The 24,963-nt window shown below is 39.7% G+C and overlaps 2 protein-coding genes across 2 annotated transcripts in view; both read right to left on the bottom strand.

The window, feature by feature from the left end:
- iqcg (IQ motif containing G) overlaps nt 1-341 on the bottom strand; it is a 6,788-nt gene extending 6,447 nt beyond the window's left edge. The window contains exons 1-2 of the mRNA XM_037677308.1: nt 213-341; nt 49-83 (exon numbers count right to left, since the gene is read on the bottom strand). Coding sequence (XP_037533236.1) covers nt 49-83; nt 213-341 — 164 coding nt within the window. The remainder of the gene's footprint in view (nt 1-48; nt 84-212) is intronic.
- A 4,364-nt stretch (nt 342-4,705) lies between these two features.
- The window catches only part of spire1b (spire-type actin nucleation factor 1b), a 71,504-nt gene continuing 51,246 nt past the window's right edge, over nt 4,706-24,963 (bottom strand). Inside the window, exons 7-16 of the mRNA XM_037677137.1 lie at nt 22,508-22,594; nt 22,240-22,369; nt 14,580-14,743; nt 14,369-14,462; nt 13,637-13,779; nt 10,168-10,305; nt 7,340-7,410; nt 7,200-7,227; nt 6,240-6,535; nt 4,706-5,024 (exon numbers count right to left, since the gene is read on the bottom strand). Coding sequence (XP_037533065.1) covers nt 4,769-5,024; nt 6,240-6,535; nt 7,200-7,227; nt 7,340-7,410; nt 10,168-10,305; nt 13,637-13,779; nt 14,369-14,462; nt 14,580-14,743; nt 22,240-22,369; nt 22,508-22,594 — 1,407 coding nt within the window. The 3' untranslated portion in view covers nt 4,706-4,768. The remainder of the gene's footprint in view (nt 5,025-6,239; nt 6,536-7,199; nt 7,228-7,339; nt 7,411-10,167; nt 10,306-13,636; nt 13,780-14,368; nt 14,463-14,579; nt 14,744-22,239; nt 22,370-22,507; nt 22,595-24,963) is intronic.

Below are 24,963 nucleotides of genomic sequence, written 5' to 3'. Positions count from 1 at the left end.
CAATATATATATATATATATATATATATATATATTGGTTTTTACTCACCAATCCATTTTCATCCTTATCAGTCTGTCTTCCTCCTCCTAAAGACAAACATAAAAAACAGCAAGTTTTTAGACTGTTTTTTATTTTTTTTGTCCATGAGGAAACAAAATAAACATAAAATTCACATCAGGTTGAATCAAAGTAACATCAAGTTGATTCATGACCTGTACAGGTGTGGCCCTTTGGTCTCTGCTGATCTGCACCGTCAGACAGTGTCCCAGTAGGTCCAACTGGTGGACACAGTCCTCCAGTACAGCTGCTGTTCTAAGACTCTGCATCAGGCCCAAAGACATCCTGGAGACAGAACGAGACAACTCAGAGATGCCTAATAAATGAAATAGATTAAGAAGATTTTATTTGTCTTATATGTTTTCATATTTGAAAACAGTTAATGTGATGCCTCGATAATTTCTGACAATTTCAAAAAAGAGATGCCTCTTGTCTGAGTGAAATCTAACGTTTCTCAAGTCTTCGTTACTGCGCAATTTGTGATGACTCACTTCCGTTTTTAATTAATTTTTTTGTTAAAAAAAGTATTAGTAAAATAGGTAACGCCTACGTTAAGTCCAAATAGTTTTTCTTTCGTGGGATTTTCTCAAATGTCTTGTTTACTTTCAGCTTCGACAACACCGCAGCTGCAGTAGCTAGCACGAACTAACTGTTGACGTGTCGCCATGGCAACGGGACGTTTCTTTTCTGCTCTCACATTTGAGCGAACGCAAATACTTTTAGTTTTGTTATTATTTCTCACGCAAGAAAAACCTCAACATTTAACACAGTCACATATTGGCATTTCTGCAGGACATTTTTTTCCCACTACTTTTTCTTTTCTGTTAGAGCTACTTCCTGTTTTATTTTGTAGAGTTTAGTTCCTCCATGCAGATATTGTTCAGATACTTCCGGGTTTTTTCATTGGTTTGAACCAGAGCCCTGTAAAGAGCTTTACAGGGCTCTGGTTTGACCATAGATATATGATATCTATGGGTTTGACCATAGATATATGATATCTATGGGTTTGACCATAGATATGTGATATCTATGGGTTTGACCATAGATATGTGATATCTATGGGTTTGACCGCCTCACTTGTGTTGCACCTGTGCAGACTAATTACTTCTTTACTTCCCGTCTATTTTAGGTTTAGCTCCAGATTGTTATTAGGTTTTTTTGTTGCCATGTCAGCTTCTTAATAATAAAGTTCTGTTTTCTCCTGTTCCCTCTTGTCCATGTCAGTATTTCTGGGTTCACAAATATTGCATTTAGTTCATTAAAATCCTTGAGTTTGGTTTTTACACATTTTACAAAGTAAAATACTATACCTTCTTAGAATCAAAAGTTCAAATAAAAGAGCAAATTTTGACATTGGAGTATTTGTAAATCTACAGTAAATGGGCACCAGTGACCCCCACCATCCAAAAAGGAAGAAATGGGTAAAGATAATGGATGTTTGCTCAGGAGTGGGATTTTATTGTCAATTTTTCTTCAAACACTGTCATAGAAAACACAAACTGTGCACAAAACATAGTGAGAAGCAATGTGGTCCAATTCATAGTAAAATGGAAAAAGCTTTGCATGTGTCACAGTTGGATTAAGTCTGAAGAGTTGCATCCTCTCAGGTAATCACCTCCAGTTATACAAACATATACTAGACATGGCGATTCCATCATTTATCTCAATGTTCAGTCTTTTCCACAGGTATCCAGTTACTCAGGTAATGACTGGTAACCGCTTGAAATTTTTGATCTCGGTATCTGTCAAACTTCAAGACACATTACGTTTGGACTTTATAGAAGAAATCTGAAGGTGTTTCAGGCATAGCTGCATTGGTGCTCTTAAACATTTGATCAGATTTTAGTTTCATTAGATTTAGGAGGTTTTGAATAAGAGACCTTTAGTCAATGTTCAGGTATTGCAATACAGTTTATTATAGCTGTTATCATTTGTTGCACTCTCTGCAGGGAGTTACAGATTAAAGGGATTACAGACAGAAGGTACAGGCCACAGTAGAACATGCACGATGTCGCCTGTCACGCTGAGGTTTCCTCTGCAGACGTCCGGCTCTTCATCTCTCCTTCCTACCTGAAACCCCTTAACTAGGAGAGACGTCCTGTCAGAGATGCAGGTCTACAAACACCAAAAACAAAGTATGTACACTGTCAGTGAACGACTGTTCAACAAATGAGTCATTAGAAAAGGCAACTTTAAGGCAGAAACATGTTGAAATGAAAATAAAGAATGTGGCTTAATAAAAAAATGTCTGAAAGCAGATATTACCTCCTGTTCTTTGGGCTAAAAAAGATGATCCTAATTCATAAAGGCGTTTTTATAATGTGTACTGTGTGTATTGGCCAGTAAACAGTCGTGTTTTTTGCTGGACTGAACTGGGTTTTATCATCTGTACATGAGGCCTTTTACTCTGTCAACTCTTTACACAATGCAAACATTCAAACACAACTCAAGAACATGTACGATATAATGATCAGAGCATTTTCAAAATGCAAAAATATGCGAACATTTCATGTAAACTACCCAAAGGCCAATTTGAACCAAGTCAAACACAGATTTAATGTTTGCACGACAGCACCGACTCACTTTGCTGAATTTCACACACTTTCTGTAAAACAAACCAAAAAAAAAAAAACCCATTAAAACATTCATTTCAGACCAAGCTGCAGACCTGCAAAATGAAACAGCTAAAATACATTAGCATCCCTGGTTGGCAAAGTCAAATCCAAAATCTTAACTGAGCCTCGGCAGACCTCTTCTGAAGACATTAAAAAATGGTTGTCAGTCAGGTGTAATCCGTTTTCTACCACTTATCCTTCATCAGGTCACTGAGGCAACAAGTTTAGGAGGGAAACCCCAAAATCCCTTTCCCCCCCGAGCTCGGCTCGTTCACTGCAACTGACCAGAGCAATGTCCTCATTACTGTGAACGTGGCCAGTATCAGTCAATCCATCTCCTGCAACATCCTCACATGGACCTTTTTACTGATACCAACGTATATGTTCAAAGTCAGTATTTTATGATGCATTGAGGTCTAGATATATTCATGCCTACTTCAGGTTCAACACATAATCAACTTTTATTGGTCGTTTGTGTTAATACGGCCTCCTTATCTGATGAAAAATTATTAGAAATCATTAAGTTTGAGGTTTCATCTTTGCTCTTACTTTTATCAATTGTTGTAATGTACCAAGATAGAGCGCACAGCTACCAGAAATTGTGCACATGGTGTCTGACTTTACTCACGTGCACTGGTATCTGTATAAAGGTCCAGTGCTTGTGAACATGAATCCCTCACCCTGGACCCAGTTGAGAACCAAGGCTTTAGACTTGGGGAAGATGTTTTGGTACCGCTTTACAATAAGGCTCCCTTTATAGATGGCTAATAATTAGTTTATGGATATGTTATTAAATCCTCTATAAACACTTTATAAATCATTAACTGCTTATTATGCATTAATTAAGGGTGACAGACAAAACTGACCAGTTTCTTGCCAAATAGTGAGACAAATCTGTTCCTCTATATATTTCATCTAGAGTTGTTATATTAAACATTTCAGACTAAGTTACTACCTAGTAAGCAATAAGCATTTGCAAACCTAATTATTTTAGGATATAATATTGTACTTTATCACTGTATTATAAGTATAATAATAAGGGGAACCTTATTGTAAAGTGGTATTGATGTTTTACACTCGCTGCAAACTGCCCCAGCGCACGCTGAAGTTCATGGCCCAAAGAGGCCTGCAGGACTATATCATCTTATCTGCAAAATGCAGAGACAAGATTCTAAGGTTGCTGAACCAGAAATCCTCATTTCCACGACTACATCTTGACATCCCATCATGAACAATACAAACGGGATCCGAGACTAGGGACAACCTTGGTGGAAGGTTGACAGTCGGTTGGAGCCTCCCTTTCAACATCTTGGAGTAAACTTTCCCAGAGAGGCTGAGGATTGGGATCCCTCAGGTCCTGCTTTTTAAAAATGAGAACTGCCCCCCCCCCCCCCCCCCCACTGCCAACACAGCAACATACAGGTCAGCCTCAGTGTGCAGAAAGTCTGGAAATTGTGCAGGAATTAACTTTCTCTTTTAGTGACACCCAGGAGGGGAAAAATGTATCATTTGGCACCAATAATTAAAAAAAAGTATGAATTGTTTGGCGTGTGTGTGTTTCTTTAATATTCTGGGAGCATCTTCAGATAACTTCTCCAAACACTCAGAATTGTGAGTGCAGATGGGGCTGACAGTCGCTGGGAGGACAGAAAACCTCCCTGAACGTTACTTGCAAAAATCAAAACAGGAAGTGACATTTATGAAACAACCCACCCCCACCCTTCACTCCCACACACAAATATTAGTTAAAAAACTAAAATATAATCCATATAAAATGCACATTTTAATATTCTGTTTCCTTGAGCATCATTCTCAGTCTAGAAGAGAATTTCTTCTCTTTTGTGCTTTAAAGTGAACACAAGCTGAGCTGGACGACACAGTTGTGCCATCAGAGGAGGACGTCTGTCCACTGGGATTTCCACTTCAGTCACCATTAAATCCCTGTGGTCAGACATTGCAGGAAGCTTGAAATCAACAAGATTAGAATAAAAAATACAGACTGGCAGTCCTGCAACATGCTTTTATCTGGTGGTCTGGTTCCCAGTTTCCTGCGAGTCGTATTAGGAGCATTCTGCAAGTGGAGCTCTCGTGCAGTTTCAGATTTCGTTGATCGTTCGCTCCGAGGGCCTGTACCCCTCCGCTCCTTTGGGGGACGACATGTAAAACGACTGCGTCTTGCGTTTTAAGCGAGCCCTCTTCGTGGCCAGTGACAGACTGTGCTTGCTGGAGGCGATTATGTCGGAGATGAACTTCTTGCAGTCCACACACACCTCCATGGTGGCCCAGTCTTCTGTGAGCTCCGGGGGCAGCTCCAGCTCTTCATGAGACTTTAACGAGCCGTGCTTCGAAAGCCTACGTGGAACAAAGACAGATTGAGATAGATGAACTTTAGTCCTGACAGCGCTGCAGTCATGAAGAATAAAATGACACTTCCAGGGTTTTATGTATCAGGACTTAATAAAAATAATCTGGTCTTTACCAGGTTTGTATGTTCTTTAATTTTAACTTGAAGTGTTCAAAAACACACAACAAACTCCACCAAGTTATTAGTTATGAAACAAAAGTTCACCCTCTCAGGTCTGCAAAGTTGCATCTGGATAAATCTCAAGACTTCTGGAACAATGTTCTTTAGATAGATAAGGCCAAGGGAGATAAGTTTACCCATAATGCACAGCACCATGTTTGTTGAGAACTACACACAGTATATAAGCACAAACCCCACGTACAAACTGTCAAGTATGGTGGTGGATGTATGATGATTTGGGCTTGTTGAGCAGCCACAGAACCTCTGGGAACTTTGCAGACATTGATCGACCATGAACTCTAGAGTCAAACATGAGACCATCTGTCCGACAGCTGAAGCCTGGGCCGGACTGGGTCATGAAACAGGACAAGGACCTCAAACAGAGCAGCAGACCCACTAAAGAATGACTGAAAAACCAAACAAAAATCAAAGTGCTGCTGCAGCCCAGTTAAAGTTTAGACCTCAGCCTGAATGAAATACTGTGGTGGGACCATCAAAGACCTGAACGGAAATAAATGACTGTCATCCTCAACAATCTGAAGCAACATTCAGAACCTAAAGAAAAGTTAAACCTGGTCCTCTGGACACTCAAAAAAATAAAAAATAAAAATTGTAGAAACGTTTCCTCTTTCATTTGAAAGACTTCTTCAGTCTGAGGTGCTTTCAGATGAACGATGAAACGTTTCTACAATTTTTTTATTTTTTTTGAATGTCCAGAGGACCAGATTTAACTTTTTTTTTTAAATGTTTCTACCTGGATTATTGAGCATGCATCAGAACATTCAGAACCATGTAAGAGACTGGTAGTTTTTAGTTTTCTTTAATAAATTAAAACATGATGGGATATTTTGCCCATTACTCAGTCAACTTGTTGCTCTGGTAATTGACTTTGTCCACGAGGTGTCAGTATTGACTGAAAACTGGAGACATTGTTTTGTATTCTGTGTGATCTTTGCCTAAAGTTTGCAGCTTACTATAAAGTGAATATCTTATTACACACGCACGCACACACGCACACACACACAGCTGTTTGTTGCTCTTACTTGGACATGGTCTTCTGAATGCTGTGACGCTGCAGGCTCCCAGAGGACTTGTCAGTTTTGGCAGCTGCTGCTCCTGCAGCCTTTCCAGCTCCTTTAGATGATGCTTTCGTAGCTCCTTTCAACATGGGGGAGGCAGCAGCAGCCCCTCCCGTCATCGATGACGGCCCCGGACCCCCAGCCACAGAGAGCCCTTGTCCTACAGAAGCCATGGCACCTACTCTGTCTCTGGGGAGAGTGTTGGTCGAGCCGATGGAGTAAATGGGTAAACTGGAATAAGGTTTGGATGGTAACCGCATCTGTGAGAAAATGGAAGGCTTGAATATTAATAGGAAGCAACAAAAGTTAATCAAAGAACAGATTTTATTGTACTGCAGTGACAGCAGCACATGATGATTGAAATACTATTTTATTTCCCACAACCATCAGCACTGGTGTGTTTTGGTTAATTGTGGGAAGGTATTTCTTTGTTTACAGTAGATTTATTTCCTTTATGATTATCATGCATTGTTTCTGTCTCTTTGGATCCTGGTGCTGTTTGTCACCTGATCAGTGTGTCAGTTTCTCTCTTCATGGATCCTGCTCCTCATTTTTGCCACGCCCGCTCTCACCTGATCCAGTTATTTTTTATCATCTCAGCCGTTTCTAGTTCAGTTCATTAGCTCTGATAGTTTGATACTCTGTTCCCTCTCCTGATCAGTCTGTCTCCTTTGTTCAGTAGCTCTGTCTTCCTGTGAGTCTTTTCTAGTTTGCTGCTGCATGCCTTTGTTTTCTCTGCTTTGTAATAAAGTTGAAGTTTCCATTGAGCTCCTCGCCTCATACTAGATGTTTTCCTGCAACACTCTCGCCTTCATTAAATGTGCTTCATGCTTGATTTAACCTACAGAAGTTTATCTTTCGTATTAAGAAGGTTTTGTTGCACAAAGAAAATGTGACATTTCACAAGCAGCAGGTTTATCCTACCTTTTTACAGCACTGCGAGCATACAGGCCTGCAGGAACATAAAATGGGGAGAAATGACTGAAAACAGTCACGGCACCAAAATGCTTGAATACAAAGTAGAAAATATATAAATAATGGAAAATATCTTAGATAAGTTTTACTTTTTACAGAACTGGCAGGTGTAGGACCAGGTGAAAAGGGAAAACCTTTTGGTTCGACAACTGAAGCAAAGCTGCAATGACAAAAATAGAAGTTACAACACAAGAAAATACTGAAAACCACACATACCAAAAGTCTGTTTCCTCCAAGGAAAGTTATGCAGTTGAGTAAAAAGTGCACTCTCATGTGCATTTAAAACTAAAGTTTCTAAAATGTAACAAAAAAAATGTTTTTCTGTTTCCAACCAGGTAGTAAAAATAATTAAAAACAACCTCAGATAAAAAATAAAAGAACACATTTTATACTGTTCTTACCGGTACGTACTAAAAACTAAACCAAAGTGAAAAAGCAGTTTGTGACAAACTAAATCCACACTTATTTTTCCTGGAAAGGAAGTTGCTGCTAAAAATGCAGCTGAATTAAGAGTACGGACCTGAAAGCAGCTTGAGAATTCACCGATCTGGAGATTTTAGGTGAATATTACAATAAAAAGATGCAAAAATGTAAAGAGCCTCTGTTTAGCTACACATGGCCTAGTATAAAAAGCATGGAAATGATAAATAATAAGTATTTAAAAGCTGTTCCAATCTGTCTAGTTTAATAAAAGTGTATTCCAGCAGATTAAATCATAAATGTGAGGACAGTTGCCAAAGAAGGCTGTTGCGATTTTTAAAAACTGGCTGAGCAAAACAGCTGCAAGACTAGCTGATCATTTGTTTGCAGGTGATTACAATTCAATGAGACCGTAGCTGAAAATGGTTGAATGCTCTCACAATATTAAGTCAAGTTTGCCTCACCAACTGGTCTCCAAACAGTCGCAGCCCAGCGAGATCCTACTATGACTGTCCATCACAGCATATGAAACTTTTCTTTAAGCCTCAGATAACTAAATGAAAGTTGGTTATAAGTTATTGGAAAGATATTAAAAATAATTTTGTGACACTGATCCAGTTGGGCTTGCTGTTAATTAAACAGTTGGCAGCTGTCGGCTGTGACCAGTTGCTGTTTTAGACACCACCTTAGCAGCTCCACAATGTTACAAATATAAAGAGTGAGGCAGGATTAGTGCACACTCGAGCGGTATTAATTATATAATCAGTAGTGGGCACAGCCAACTAAAAAATTAGCATAGCTAACCCATATTCAGACAACTAAAAAAGTTTTGTTAACACTAAACTGCTAAACAGGTTAAAAAAGTAAGTGGAAGCTAATGCTGAATTGATACCCTCAAAACTGTCCCTCAGTCTGTGTCACGTCTTTGTTTCTTTCCAGTTGAAGCTGTGTCGACCATCACGTCTTGTGCTGTGTACACGTAGTAAGCCAGTAGCCCAGGGCTATTAAAATAAACTGCTCAGTGGGCCACCGTTACTGAAAGCCAAGAGCTTAGGGGAAGGACATCCAGCAGTTATTGTTGTTAAGTTTGTTTTATGGTTCAAAATCTAGTTTTATTTAAAAATGGACCCATTGGAGGGCCGAGCTGAGCTCACCTCTGGGCCTAATTTGGCCTCTGGGCCACCAGTTGAATAGCCCTGCAGTAGCCTCTTAGAGACAAGCCCATAACAAGCAAGAACAAGCTTATAAATTTTATTAGCAGACAAAGTCGGTGAGACTTAATTTAGCAGAAGCTAATTCTGCTAACAATTTCTAAAGTTAGTGAAAACAATAATTAGCTAAATGAAAAATTAATCATACTATTAGCTGTTAGCAGAACTGTGCTCACCACAGCAAATAACTATGAGCAGCTTCAACTTGCAGCTTCAAGTCGTCTCTAGTTAAATGCTGATGCATCAGACGCTAAAAGGTCTTAACAAACAAAATAAATGTTGTTTGTGGCGACTAGACCTGTCACGATAACAAATTTTGCTGGGCGATTACTTGTCTCAGAAATTATTGCGATTAAAAAATAAAATTGTTTGAAATTTAACAATAATTGTCAAATTTTAGAAGCAATGTTGATTTTGTTTGGAGTGTAGTATCTTTTTTGACCACCTGATGGCAGTATAAGACTGTTTGAACCAAAGGATGGATAGTTGAGCAGTGTGTCTCTTTACAAAAATGGGAGGGAGGGCCCTTGACGTGACATGGGCTGACATGGTCTGACATGGTGACATGGCCTGACATGGTCTGACATGGTGACATGGCGGATGCTCGGTGATTTGAGCTCTTTAGCATAGCATTTTTCACACAAAGATTTTAATAAAAAAAAATCAGTAAACAAGTTCTCAGCTTCTTTTTGCAGAGAAAAACAAATTTTTACACGAAGGCACAGGTTTCAACCGTGAATTTTGGAGCTTCGACAAGACGGAGGTTTTTCTCCCGAGGTCAGCCTGTTAGCTTAGCTTCTCAGCTTAGCTGCTTTTAACGATCCAAAAATGGGATTTGGGACGGTTAAAAGAGATTTTAAAGAGAAAAGAGAAAGGGACGGGCCAGTGAAGAGCACCGGAGTTGATCCTTTTTTATCATCCAGTGTCTTCAGTAGAAAGAGAGAGACGAAGAAACGATAAAGCCGATAAATGAAAATGAGGTTGATAATTTTCGTTTATCATGCGAATAATTGATTTATTGTTTATCGCGACAGGCGTAGTGATGACGGAGATAAGCAGAAAAATCACAGGGTATAGCTCCCACTCACTGCTTTTTCATTTCCGTTTAGTCTTTGTTGAATATATAACATAATTTTTCATACGTGTTCATCTGAATTTGCAGTTAAACAATTTTAAAGTGTAAGATTTAAATAATAAAAAATATATTTTCTGATATGTAAAACCAGACAAGCTCATTCACAGTTAAACAGAATGATGATTATGAAATCACTGCAAAGCTTTTTAACCTTTCCTTTCTTCATAGCGTTGTAGATGTCTTTGTACTGCTGAAACTTCTCCAGCTCTGCTTTCACCAGCACCTGTCTGATATGCATCACCTCCTCCACGGTCAGGGACAGGCTCTCCACAGGGAAACAGAACTCCTCCTGTAACAACAACACACAGTTATTACAGTAGCTACTCCTCTCTATGTGGGCTTGAAAAACAGATGTAACACAGCTACTGAAAATCTTTGCCCTGTGTCCATATTCATATGAAGCATTATGGATCTTAAAGAACATTTTAGGATATCCAGTACTTTGGTGCAGGAAATCCTCAGACTGTATGGCTTGTATAAAAAAAATCTTTACTCATCATATAGTTTCTGTGAGCTGTCGGTCAGCTGTGTAGCAGGACCAAAGCAGGGGACCTCTTAACATTTTCTATTCATAACAAGAAAGCTGACATCTGTTGTTTGATTTTTTTCTTTCTGGTATGATCTCAGGGTTTTTATGAGGTAATTGTATTTGTGTTTAGTTATTTCCTTGTTTTATCTAGACTTTTTATTCAGTATGTCCCGTGTCTTTTTTCTTCTTTTTAATGGCAGCTAGCAAACCAACTACAGGTAGGTGTGTTACTGCTACCTAATGAGCTGAAGTGCGAACAAGTAACAAAATTAATCCACCTTCTTCCTGGAGGCTCTACTGTATAAATGATTATGGGCACAACTTCCTGTCAGACAGGAAGTAGCAGTAAGCATTGCTTAACTATGGTAGCGGAGCACGGACCGCGGGTTATCTGCAAGTTCTGCATTCAGTTTAGAAAATAAAAGGCTGTTTTTGTTTTGTTTACATTTATTTAACAACCATAAAGTTTACTAAAATAGCCGTGCTGAGTTCAGGTACCTGTTGTGTTCATGGCTGCAGAAAAAACAGACCAAACTAAATCAGTGGCTACAACAACAGAGTTTGAACATGGACCCAAAACAAAAAGATTGTTTCTGTGAAAAGAGGTCTAGTTTCCATCTCCTACTTACAGATGAGGAATTAAGAAGGATGTGGCTGAAAAATGTGAACTTGAAGAGACCACCCAAAACTCTGTTTGCGAGCTCATTTCACTTTGTTGACAAACGGTAGACGGAGGAAAACCTGCATCCTACTTTGTGTCTGGACTACAATAAACCACTGGAGAAGAGACGGTGGATCCTCAGAAGGATTGAAAACAGTGATGAGAACATCAGGTATGATTTCAAGTGTATGGAGGACACAGCAGGCAGCACGGTGGCTCAACTGGTAGAGCTGCTGCCTCTCAGTGAGCAGGTCCCCGGCTCAAATCCCGGTCCGGGGGCCTTTCTGGGTGGAGTTTGCATGTTCTCTCCGTGCATGCGTGGATTTTCTCCAGGTACTCTGGTTTCATCCCACAGACCAAAAACATGCATGTTAGACTGATTGGTAACTCTAAATTGTCCCTAGGTGTGAGTGAGAGAGTGAATGGTTGTTTGTCTCATTTGTCTCCATGTGTCCCTGTGATGGACTGGAGACCTGTCCAGGGTGTCTCCCGCCCATTGCACAGTGATTGCTGGACATGGGCACCGGTGACCCCCGTGACCCAAAATGGAAGAAGCGGGTAAAAGATAATGGATGGATGGAGGTCACAGCATTAAAGTATTTGTTCGTCTTCAGTTTTTTGATTTTCTCTGTAATTAACCCAAGCTCAGTGAAGGAGGACTTCAAGGCTTTGGCTGGGCTCTGTGTCTGATTTAAGGTCAATAAGATTGTGTCTCACCTCTTAAAAAAACACCACTGACCTTATTACTGTGTGTAGATACTAATACACCTCAGTTAGTGAAGTAGCTAAATATGATAGTAGATGTAGCTACATATGCTAGTAGATGTAGCTAAATATGCTAGTAGATGTAGCTACATATGCTAGTAGATGTAGCTACATATGCTAGTAGATGTCGCTACATATGCTAGTAGATGTAGCTAAATATGCTAGTAGATGTAGCTAAATATGCTAGTAGATGTAGCTAAATATGCTAGTAGATGTAGCTAAATATGCTAGCAGATGTAGCTAAATATGCTAGTAGATGTAGCTACATATGCTAGCAGATGTAGCTAAATATGCTAGTAGATGTAATCTGCAGCCACTTCTTCAGCTCGTCCTCCATCCCTCGTCCTCAGCAGTCAGTGGTTTGATCATATTGTCCTGTTTGAGCTCTGACAGGTGGTGTTTCTACATGTTTTAATTAAATCCACAATGCTCGGAGAAACTACATTTGCTCATACTGTTCGCACGTAAACAAACGCCGGTTCTGGTCTGCGCCAGAAGTTGCATTTATAATTTATTCAATACATGACTTGGCCTCTTACCAAATGTAATGTATACCTTCAAAAACTACTCAAGAACAGGGAAAAACATGTTCCTCAATGACTAATTGTACAACTTGAATTTAAAGCTTTGCATTGCTTGTATATTATAAACTATTACAGATGGCAGCACCCTCAGTCAGGACGCACGAGCAGCAGTCTTTGTTCCAAGTCACAAGGCAGCAATAAGAAAAACGCTCAAATCTTCAGTAACTTCTGATAGTTGCTGCTGAAAGTGCAGTCACTGGAATAAACTAGAAACTGTTCAGCATGTTTTATGAAGCGTGAGGCATCATGAAAAAACACTTTAAAAGAGTTTTAAAATTAATTTATACATTTAAAAGTTCAAATTAAAGTTAACAATCTCTTAGGAGCTGCTATAAGTAGGTTAGTGAAGAGCTACGGAGGAATCATTCAGTACGAGACTGTTAAACAAAATTGCAAATGTTGCTGAACTGCATACTGGGCTTTCACGTTTCCAAACCAACCAAAACTACAGAAGATAGTTTTACTTTGCTCTTAACATTTTTGTAAAATGAATGTTGCTGGATGGAACTGTACATGACCCTGAAGATTAACTCAGTACCCCAACATGAGCTTCAATCTTTTTATTCAGTCACATTTCACTTTGCAAAGCTGCTACTGGGGATGATCTGAAAGACCCACTGCGTGTTCTCAGCTTGTTCCACATCCAGATGTTTTGAATTGTTGCTGTCATATGAAAGACTGCTAACATAAATGAGCATAACTCATATTTTGCCCATAAAGATTCTATAATGTATGTCGAGTTAAACGAGGCTATCGTCCTAACCTGAACCTGAGAGAGGGTGGAGGTGTGTAGAGTTTGAGCAAAGGACAAAAATATGTTCGCTTGATGGAAAACTGTGAGTATACCATGTAGTGGCTTTATGATTGGCTGATGATTATGTGCCAGAAAAAGTAGAGGGAGAAAACTAAGTGGAGGAGCATGTCAATGCCCACGGAAGGCATTTAATTCACTTTATTACCACTGAAATACCTAAATTGTCAAATCAAAATGACCATTATTGTGTTTTTGTCTAATAAACTGCTCAATATTCTTTAATGTTTTTAATCTTCTGAGGGTACAAGATGTGCGGGTGTGACTCACCAGAGACTTGGAGCTTTGTTTGGACGGTGGCAGAAACAGTCGCACGGTGGTTGGTGTTTCCTTCTCGATGGAGTGTCTCCTCTGGGGGGTCTGACGCCTCTCTGGCTGCGGTGTGGAGGAGATGGGCAGGAACATGGGAGGAGCTGGTGGTCATAGCCACAGGAAAAGGGAATGTAGAAGGAAGCAAATGAGCCAGTTTCACAAAGAAACAGTTGTTTTTGATGGAAAAACATAACACGGCTTGGTACATACTGAGTTTGTACCTGGTACCAGGCAAGTATGAGGTATGTACCCTGTAAGTACCAGATATCAGATAAGTGACGTACATTGTACTCACCAGGTATGCACCTAGCACTTACCTAGTACATACCTGATACGTATTGGGTACATACTTGGCACTTACAGGTTACCACTCTGATACCTGGTACTTACAGGCTATATTCATGGGATGTATTTGTACTATGTGCCTGGTACCGGGTGTGTACCTGGTTCTTCCCTGGTATATACTGGGAATGTATATGGCCCTCACAGGGTATGTTACTGATACTTACATGGTACTTACTTGCCAGTTACAGGCTACGTATGTACAGCCAAACCATCAAGGAACAGACTCAGGAATTCATGGCTGATGAGGTTGTAACATTTACAACTTATCAGTCCCTATCAGGTTGTGGTTTTGTTGGCAAGGCAATACAAATGTGATGACCGACGTGGAAAATTTTGTTGACTCACTTTTCTTCCCCAGCACGGACTCTGGGGATGTATCATCCAGCAGAGACGTCGCCAAACTGGAGCTGCTCGCTGATGTTCGCCCAACCAGCTCATCCTGAACGTATAAATAACAAAAACACTTCACTCAACTGTTGAGCCACACAAACTTTAATTCAACATTTTTTAAATTTAGCCTTTTTTTTTCAATCTAGTTTCATCACACTGGACTTACATCTGAGTCGGAGCTGTCCAGCTCGGCGAGGCTGGGAGCCTTCAGGAGTTTTTTCCTCTGAGGCACAGACTGAGAACCGGAGGGCTCTGCTCTGGAAGACGCCAACCCGTTATTCAGAGACAGAGTGCTGGACGTCCTCCTGCCCATGTACGGACTGAACTCATCTGCACAGATGAAGTCATTCAGTCATATGGAGAACACACTGGGATGAATCCCAACACACCTCCTCCTTTGCTCCCTTGCATCCTTGTTGAATTGCACTTTTAATTTTGTGCTGTTTCATGTTTTATTTTGGAAACAGCTTTTAAGTAATAGGATTTCAATAAAGGGTTAAAGGATGCAGTGAGACTTGTCAGAGGATTAAGGTCTGAGATCCATCTGAGGGTTGGGAAGGATGTGTTAACTGGTTCTGAGGTGAGACAAAGACACAGGCTGGTGTTACACACAGAACATGGACACCTTTTGAATTCAATATGATAAGTTTAATAACAGGTTCTCACTCCCTTTAGGAGGAACCTGTAAGTTTGAAACTAAATACTCAGTCGTGTGTTGACAAAATGGGGAAAAAAGAGAAACTGAGCTACACGTCAAACTGCCAGATTCCAGGACGCAATATTTAAGGCAAAATTTAAAAAATCCAAAGAAAGTTGAGAGGAACAGTGAAAAGGCGTAAGAGAGAAGGAGACGAGCAAATTCTGTGAAAGGGAAAACATGCCACAGCTGAAATAGAAAGTCATTGTTCTCCAACTAGACACGTCTCAAACCCTACCTGATCCATTCAAACACCATTTGACAATTTCTTTTCCCCAGTGGTTAAAAATACGGTATGCAACTTGGAAAAATATTAGTTTGCAGCCAGGCAGTGAGACAGAAAAGGCCAAAAGGTAAAAGGCGAACAAAGCCTTCCAAACCACAGCATTAATCATACTTTACCTGTCCCTGTACGGAACAAGTCCTGAGGCATGCTGCGAGTTTTGCCAAAACCTATAAAGGAATATCTCTTTCATTAGGATGGAACAGATACAATCTTAATGTACACATTTTAGTGGCATTAGTGACAGTGAGGATCTTTACTTAAGATTTTTTTAAATGTTTATTTTATCATTCAACCTTCTTTGCTGTGAGAACCCACTCAAAGTGGTTGTCTACCGTCTCCTGGGGAGTTGGCTCTGTCCTATCATCAACTACCATATTTTCTGGTGTATAAGTCGCAGTTTTTTGCATAGATTTGTCAGTACTGCGACTTACACGCCGAAGTGACTTATATATGTTTTTTTCTCCATATTCATAACACAATTTTTGACTGATGCTTTAAATTTTGAAGAAATGCAACAGCGAGTCCTCCCGTGTGTGCTCGCTTCACCCAGCTGGTGCAGGCGGAGGGACGCTGGAGAGCTAGCAGCTCCGGCTGCCATGGATGGATGGATGTTGCTGCGCCACCCAGGTGAAATGAAGCTGTTTGGACCATTAAATAAACACATAATAAATGTGACTTATACTCCGGAGCGACTTATACGCCAGAAAATACGGTATGTTCACTCTCTATACCTCAGAGTAAAAGTTTCGACACTACTCTGAATATTGCAGGTCTTTGAAAGCTCTGCAGCAACTGGAATCAGACCTGACGGGACACTTTGTGGAGTGGTCCTTCAAGAATCATGTGCCCAGATCAAGGAGACTACATGAGGACTCAACAGACGCTTTGGACCAAACATCTATAAAGACTCCCTGAGGATTGAAAGGACACTTACTCCCTCTGTGACGTATCTAAAAAGAACCAACGTGTTTTCTTTTAGACATCAAGTGGAACACTAAATGCACATCACTTAGCTGCTGTGGTCATTCAGGCATTTACACATTCACCATCATAAACAGCTGAGCGACAACAGACAGTGTTTTAAAGGGGCCGGAAAAAGTGTTCACCTTACGCAGCCAATCAGCACCCTCACATTTATAGACAATTTCTTTTTATTCTTTGTTTTTCTCTCATTGGGCCAAAAAAGCTGTGATCTGTATTTCTGAGCTGTTGGTTTGAAACGAAACACTTTTGAACTGAACATTTTATTTGTTAAAAACCTTTAGAAGCAACATTTTAGAGATAAAACATAAAAAACTCACCATCTTGATGTTCTTTACAAATGAATAAAAGTGAAATAATTTCTTGATGGTTATTTTTTATTATTATTTATAATTTAATATAATCTTTCTAGCAGAAGATGATTTTATTCATTTCCAATGGGCTGGTGGACCAGCAAACTGCTCAACACTGAGCACACGATCCATCACCAGGACGAGGGGGACACCAACATAGTGGACTTCACTGTGGGAGCTGGATCTAATCCTGGGACACAGTGTTTATCCTGAACAGGGTTCTCGGGGTACTGATTAAAACCTCGGTCAAGTTGATTAAAGTGTCAGAGTCGTAAAATGCAGTGAAATAAACTGCTCTCGTTAAAGAGGGAGGACTGAACACAAAGACACACACAGATCAGTGGACAACATGGATGACGGAGCGTGAAGTAAAGCTTGTGTCGTGATGAGGAACACTGACTTCAGTAGAAGAGGATGTGAAGAACAGCAGATCTCTGATTAAGTGAATTATATTGTCAAATTAAAAATATATATCTCCATTGCAGAATGCAGTTTTTCAGAACACACGGTGTTTTTTAGCTGCACATTGATTCCTTTCCTAAAGTCACCGTGGTGCACAAAGGACTCGTGTGTAAAGTTGACACTTAAGGAACTCTAACAGCTCTTGGTCTGCTGGACGAGCCTTTCACTCTTTGATTACAAGGCTGGCAGCACACTTCTCCCTCAGAGTCACATTACAGCGTTTAGTGAAAGTGAGTTTGGAGATAAAAGGCAACAAACATTTTGATCAAATGTCCCCAGATTGTTATAATTTTATTAAATGGATTAAAACAACAAAAACAATTTGACATGTATTGTGACAACAGCAGGGTATGTGTAATTCACCATATTTACACTCAAACACAGTTAAATCAGGGACAGTATATTTAAATTTAGTTAGATAGACGTGCATTTAAACTTTCAATGTCTTCCTTTGGGGTGTTTGAATGTTAACGAGAAATGGGAATTCCTTGGTTTCCATCGATGGAGCGATGTAGTGTGCATGTTGTAAATCTCACTATCGCTAGTAATAATAACTATAAGTTCTGACTTCAGACATTTTGACGTGTACTTCTGCTTAACGGTTATGAACAATTCACACTTGTTGTAGATAGGTTTTTGACAGTGTCATGCAGTCAAGGTGAGGCAGGTGAGGCAGTGCCTCTCCTGTCATCATGACAAGTAAAATACTGACAATGATAAGAGAAAATACATTTTACCACTTGACTGTTTTATAAAACTGTTTTATAAAACTGGTTTCTGAATTATTTCAACACTTAAATGGTCAAAATTGTGGAATTTACGCATTGCCTGTTCAAACATGGAAGAAATGTATTGGGTGAGGCGGTGTAGTGCTCTGGTTCACCTCTGGGGGCGCTGTGTCCTATACAATTTATGAAGAAGGTGGGTGGTGCATGCCCATTGCTCTTTAGATCGCCAATATACATGTTTGATTACACGTGCTGCACATGTTGATGTTATACAATCTGTCTAATATATTGAATGAATGTGTGTGACATATTTCCGCTTTCTAATCGGTCTGCTCAACATTTGTAATTATTTTTTCTATCCTTACCATGTTTTTTTTTGTTGTCTTTCAGGTTCACCTGATCCTATACCTGGACCTACCATTCTGTGTTCGTCTGTCTCTCCTTCCTGTCCTCTCAAACCAGCCAGTCAAAGCAGATGGAAGTTTCTTCCTTTTAAAGGGAGTTTTTCCTTTCCACTGTTGCCACTGTGCTTGCTCAGGATGGGCGACTGCAACAAAGCCAAGATTCAACTTGTCTCCTGGATTCCTTAGATATAGAACTTTACTAATTGGCTTTTATGTATGTGAATGTTCCTGTAAAGTGCCCTGAGACAACTTTGTTGTGATTTGGCGCTATATAAATAAACTGAATTGAATTAAATGCACAGTGAAAATACACAGGGTGAGGTAGAAAGTACTGTGCCTCACCAATAGGGGGCAGTGCTGCCCCATAGTTACAATGAAGCAGGTGCATTCTTTTGTTACACAGAGGGTATAGCAAACGGTACACTTGTTTAAATTTGTTTAGACAAAATGGAAGATCATATCTCAAAACTAAAGGACTTTTAACTCTAATTTCAGTAGAAAAATAAGGTATTAGAGACTCCTCCTTGGAGCAGCCAGAGTTTTAAAAATGAAGGCAAACCGGGATGAGTTTTACAACAGGAGATATTAGTGGAGAAGGATCGGCGCATGGACTTCATCTTAAAATAAAAAAGGTAAGACAATACAGATTTAAAATATATATATATTTAAAAAGAGAGGATCCACCTTCCTTCCAAAAAATAATTTGACCTTACATTAAACATTTAGTTTTTCTTACCATCATTGTTGAACATGATGGAGTTAATTAAAACATAATTAGATGCCTTTTAAAAATAAAAAAAGGCTAAATTGAAATATAAGCTTCTATTTTGGATTATATATATGTGAGCGTACAATTCCAGACAGTCAGTGCCTCACCTGTCACAAACCTCACCACACGTCACTGGTTTTTGAAGGGTCACAGTTAGGCTGAACTAGTCCTAACCCATCAATACGTTCTGCGAGAACCCAAATTCACAGCAGATTGTGCCATCTTAAAACAATTCCAGTCTTCAAAAATTAAACAGCAAACACTATTATATAACCCTTTCAGCAGAAATATGATGAAATATGTGCCAGAAGTGCTACAGTTTGCTGCTGCCACCTCTATTTGTGCTTATAAATAAACATACATTTCTATTTGAATAACAGTAAATTGGTAAACTAATTGCGGGGTAAAAGCTCTACATAGTGTTTGATGCAAAATAAAAGTTTGGAGATTGGAGGGGTTTTAACATTTTGATCTTGGCTGTGGTCAGACAGTTACAATTAAACTCAGTTTCTTCAAACTGAAGCGGTTCAAAGAGCTATCTACAACAGGTAAGATATTATTTGTTCATATCCTGTCACCGAACCAAACTTCAACATATCTGTGAGAATATCATTTTCACTCATTTTTTTACCTCAGTTTTTTAAGACATTAAGACCTGGATTATCTTGGCACCAAGCTGCTATTTTACAGCTTTTGCTCACTAAACAAAGCCACTGCTAATGATACTGAAATTTGTAGGCCAAAAAACCTAAATCTGTGGGCTGAGATACACCAGCTATAGATTCTCAAATCTCATTGTGCTCTTTAAAATTTTCGCAGCCATATATGAACAACTAAACACTCAATAAAAGAGCTTTAACCAACGATTAGTTAATTAATGTTTTGATGTTGATTTAATTGATTTAAGGTAATCAAATCAGAGTATGCTGAGCAACAACGATAAACCCTCCATGTGAAGTATTTTTATTGTTTAGACAGTTATCTCAGAGTATCCATCCTCCTACTGATCAGTGTCCCACTGGTCCATGTTCAACCTGCACAAAGCAACAACCACCACCAAACACGGAAGCATGACATGAGGTCTGTGCACCAAGAGGTGTGTGTGTGTGAGCAGATAGAGAAGATGAGCAGCCACCACATAGCAAATAACAGAAGGAGACAAAAAGCCAGTTAAGCAACGGGAGAAACTTTACCTGACGCATCAAAACTGAAAGACATGCTAAGTGGCCGAATTACTGTGAAGAGAAACAGCCAGGGCACGGGACGGTTACTGCTGGTGGGTTAGGTGACAAGTTAAGGCAAGGCTTAAAACACAAAGTAAAACTATCTGCATGTATTTGGCAAATAATGCTGGGAAACATCATGTCTGCTTTCACATCACAAAGATCTTATGTCTTCTGTGATGCTGTTTCAAATGAGCCACAGCCAGTGGTGTTTACTGTCGTTCAGCTACGGTACAGTTTTACAGCTGTTTGGCTGAATTCATGGCAGCTGCGTCGACAAACCAGTTGGCACTTTTTCTCCATTACTGCTGGGATTCTAACGCAAAATCGCTTATTGAATGCAGGTTTTATTACGAGCAGTCAGTCAGTATTCACACCATCTAACAACTAAAACTAGACTCCAGAGTTAATGGCTATAAATGTCTGTAAACAACCATCTGATGCTGTAGTGACAGTGTAAAAGTTCATCATAAAACCTTCACTTGAATGTTATTGTAATATGGTTGAACTTTACTTTTCACAGGCCTCTTCTGACTCGTGGTTAATTGTCACTGACATTATGTGCTTTCAAAACAGTTATAAGGACTTTACTAAGTGCTTCATGGGCTCTATGTATTTGCTTTTAAACCACCGGGGAATGCAGTGATCTATGGAGAGTGCAAGGTGACAAAATTAAATAAATAGGCATCATGAAATAAATAAATGTACCAATAAATGCCCTATTCAATAATTAAATGCATCATTTGGTACATTTATTTACATCATGGTACATTTATATATTTAATTGGACATTTACATTTATTTATTTCATGATGTGTGTATCTATGTAATTTTGTCACATTTCACTCTCCACAGTGACCGAGCAACCCTCAGCTGATGGTCAGTGCAGCCACATTCAGCAACAACAACAATGGAGGACTCCACAGGAGTTTGGAGGTGTGCTCAAACCATTCAGAAGTAGTTATAGGAGCCAAGACTCATATGCCAGATCAGTCTACTTTGCCTGAACATGTTCAAAGAGGAGGATATCAGACAATAAAAGCAGTAAAATAGCTTCTACTTTAGTGTTAGAGAGCAGTTTTAATAGGGTGGGTGCTGAAAGGTTGTTCCAAGTTGCTCGGTCAAAGTTAGCATACGGATCAATCACAATTCTCTTGGAGTCCCAATTCCTGAACAGAAGCTAAAAGAAATTCCTGTTGAATGTAGGTATAGGACCTAAGACTGACCACGCCAGTTTGAAAAAGACAAACTACCTCAAATTATCATAAAGACTGTGAGCTGGGGAAGTTTCCCCTCCTTCATCAAACTAGAACCACTCGGCTGCAGTTTGCTGAAAGACTGCTGATAAAAACTTCATTTAATAAAAAAAAGCCTTTTTATATTCACAATTTCAGGCTTGTTTCCCATTTTACAACCAAAAACAGAAAAAAGTAGATGTGCAGGTCTTTTTCTAGTAATGTTTTACAACTTTTATTTCCCCATAAACCTCAGATACATTTCAATCAAAATGAATGCCAGCACTTATTTTCACAATTCCTTTGGGTGCAGCCAAAGATGACCCTTCTAGACAAACTGACAAAAACGTATGTCTCATCTAGGCTCCATAAGCGAGTGGACGCAGGAACCATGAATTCAGCTTCAGTGTAAAAGAAATGCAGACGCAGCATTATTGTCTAACTCCTGCAAACAATCCAGTCAACAAAACACGTAACCATCAGCAGCAGTGTTAATATAAACGGTTAGGCAGCATCAGGAACTGTAGCAGAAAGCAGAGGCACATCTAGTGGTGAAGTACAGCTTAAATAAAGTGAAGCTGCCACACAGTTCTGTGATCAGTTTAATATTCACAGTGAAATGTGACTACGTGTGCGTTATGCAACATTATAAATTCAAAACTAAAACCTAACTGAAGAGTGTTCTTACCCATCTTTCCCCTGCGGATCATGTCAGGTGACACGGGGCGAAGCTTCCTTTCAGCCTTGATCTCTTCCAGGATCCGCTCGTGCAGAGTTGGAGGCGGCTGAGTCTGAGGCTTCAGCTTACGAGCCGACACCTAACACAGAGCGATGGTGGGGCAAAGAAAGATCACCAGTGGAGTGGAAATCTGAGGTGACTGGTCTGCAGGGCTGCTCCTCGACACTTTGTCTCAATCTATTCTGTGCTGAAGTCTGTCGTATTGAACTGCACTTACAGGATTTAGAGGAGGTCTGGACCTGATGAACTCCAGGATGACTTCATGAGCGCTTTTCTTTAACCTCGGTGGAATGTCTCCATTGATCTGAAAAACAGAAAATTATTAAAAAAAGAGGAGAGTGAGTACGTTTCTTTTGCCTCTTCCTTTCTTCAGTGCTCACCCTAGTGAGCAAACTTGCAAGAAGGATACACAACCTGGGCTTGAACCCACAACCTCAGAATTATAACACCGCAGCACTGACCACCAAGCTACCGCAGAATAGAGGATTACAAGACCTACACATTAAACAATACTGTATCTCGAACTCATAGTGAGTCCAATAATTTGATTAAATGTGTTTAAAGCTGTTAAACAAACAAGTTCAACAAATAAATGCCAGTGAAGCAACTAGGCCTGGTTTAAAGAGAAAAATTAAACTGTGCTTTTACTGGGACTTCAAAATTGTCTGGTACTGGTGAGGTTCTGATGTGAGGAGTGTGGGATTCTTCTTCTTTGGTTTTTAACAGCAGCTTGCATCCATCAATGTTGCACTACTGCCATCTCTTGGTGTTTATAAATTAATTTCTTTCCTCCAATTCTCTTATCGAGTCCAGTATTATTTAAAAAACGAAACATCTTTCTTTTCCCTTCATCACTATTCAGCTGCGAAGCCACATTTTCAAACTTTAGTGCCCTATTACAACCTTTTTCCATTCTCAATAATCTTATTTGACCCACATATTTCCTGCAGTTAATAAAAACATGTTCTATTGTTTCTGTGGTATTACACCAATCACATAAACCAGTAAGATGTTTCCCCATCTTAAAAAGAGTGCCATTCAATAAACTATGCCCAGTTCTTATTCTATTTATAATTATCTCCTCCCTCCTATTTATTCCTCTGATTCTTTTAATATCAACTGTATTCTGTATCCTATAAATGTCTCCCTTTTGTCTCATAGCTCATTTCCCATAATTTCTTGCTTTCTTTCCAAACTCTACTTTTGCCTTCAGATTTAGATAACTTTATTGACATATCAATAGCTACTTGAGTGTAGGATTCTGTGTTTGTCCTGTCTTTTCTATATCCTCGTGTTTCATGCACTCCCCAGTGTTCCCTCTCCTTGTTGTTTCAGCTCCTGTCGCACCTGTCTCCAATCCCAATCAGCCCAGGTGTTTGTCATCATATCTCGTTAGTGTCTGTATCTATCCAGCATCTTTGTGGCATTTTGTTGTCTACGGATTGTCCTGTCAAGGCTGTCATGTTCTGGTCCTCCATCTAATCCCTAAAAATAAGTTTTGCTTCCCCGTCAGCTTTTGTTTTGTTTGATCTAAATAAATTGGAATAATTTGCTTTTACCTTGGAGTCTCCTGTATTCTGCCTGCACGTGGGTTCAGACAACTAAAACTACAGAATCCTGATAAGGAGAGCAGACGTTCTCAGGTCTCAGTAGACAGATGACTTTAGGAGTGTTGAATGAACATGGAACCAAACGTAGATAGAGTACCAACATAATATAGTCAAGTAAACAACAGCTATTCTGTTGAATGTTTACTCAAGTGCAAGTTTAAGCTATTTCTGTAAAAAAAAAATCTATTCAAGGTAAACTAAATAGTACAGCAAGACAATTACTTTAGCTAAAAGCTGTTTTGTTACTTTTTTCAGCTGAACTGTGGTGAACGAAGGACAAGAATTTTTTCTCAAATGAGCTCTTAAATTAGGAAAAGCTTAACCAATGAATACGCACTTATAAAATGGATCATGTCCTCATGTGATATTCACAACACTTGGAGGGTAGATATTAAATTTATTCAAAATAATAAAAGTATGGGTGCCACAGTGGCTCAGTTGGTAGAGCCGTTGCTTCTCACTAAGAAGGTCGCCAGATCAAATCCCGGTCCGGGGGCCTTTCTGGGTGGAGTTTGCATGTTCGCTCCGTTTTCTCTGGGTGCAGTAGTCCCTCGCTGCCTCACGGTCTGACTTTCACGGTCATGCTCTGTTGCGGTTTGAGGACAGTTCATAATATTGTGCAAAAAAATCATACGGGACACATGATTGTCGACTGTACAGTAATATTACTGTACTCGTGGCTGGAGAAAAAGTTAATGACAAAAATAATTCAGACAGGTGCCGCCATTTTGTAGTATTCTTTCAATAAGCCTACACAGTATTGCCAGTTGAAAAGAACTACATTACCCACAAGGCAACAGTGCACTTCCCAGAATTCAACAGTGCTTTCAGCCTGCTGCTTTCTGCCAAAGTGGAAGGAAAGTTTTGATCCAATCCTGACTGAAAAGTTTGGTCCTTTAATTCATAGTGGCCAGCACCCGGTGGATGCAGAGAGCCATATGGAACCGATCGGGAATTGGACCAGCCTTTTTGGTCAATCTGAGGGCTGCTTGTCAGCCCAGAGAGCCTCTCTCTCGTGTGTGTGTGTGTGTGTGTGTGTGTGTGTGTGTGTGTGTGTGTGTGC

The sequence above is a fragment of the Nematolebias whitei genome, chromosome 5, assembly GCF_014905685.2.
Source record: "Nematolebias whitei isolate Nwh7 chromosome 5, NemWhi1, whole genome shotgun sequence".
NCBI lineage: Eukaryota > Metazoa > Chordata > Actinopteri > Cyprinodontiformes > Rivulidae > Nematolebias > Nematolebias whitei.
This window is presented reverse-complemented; position numbering and strand designations above follow the sequence as displayed.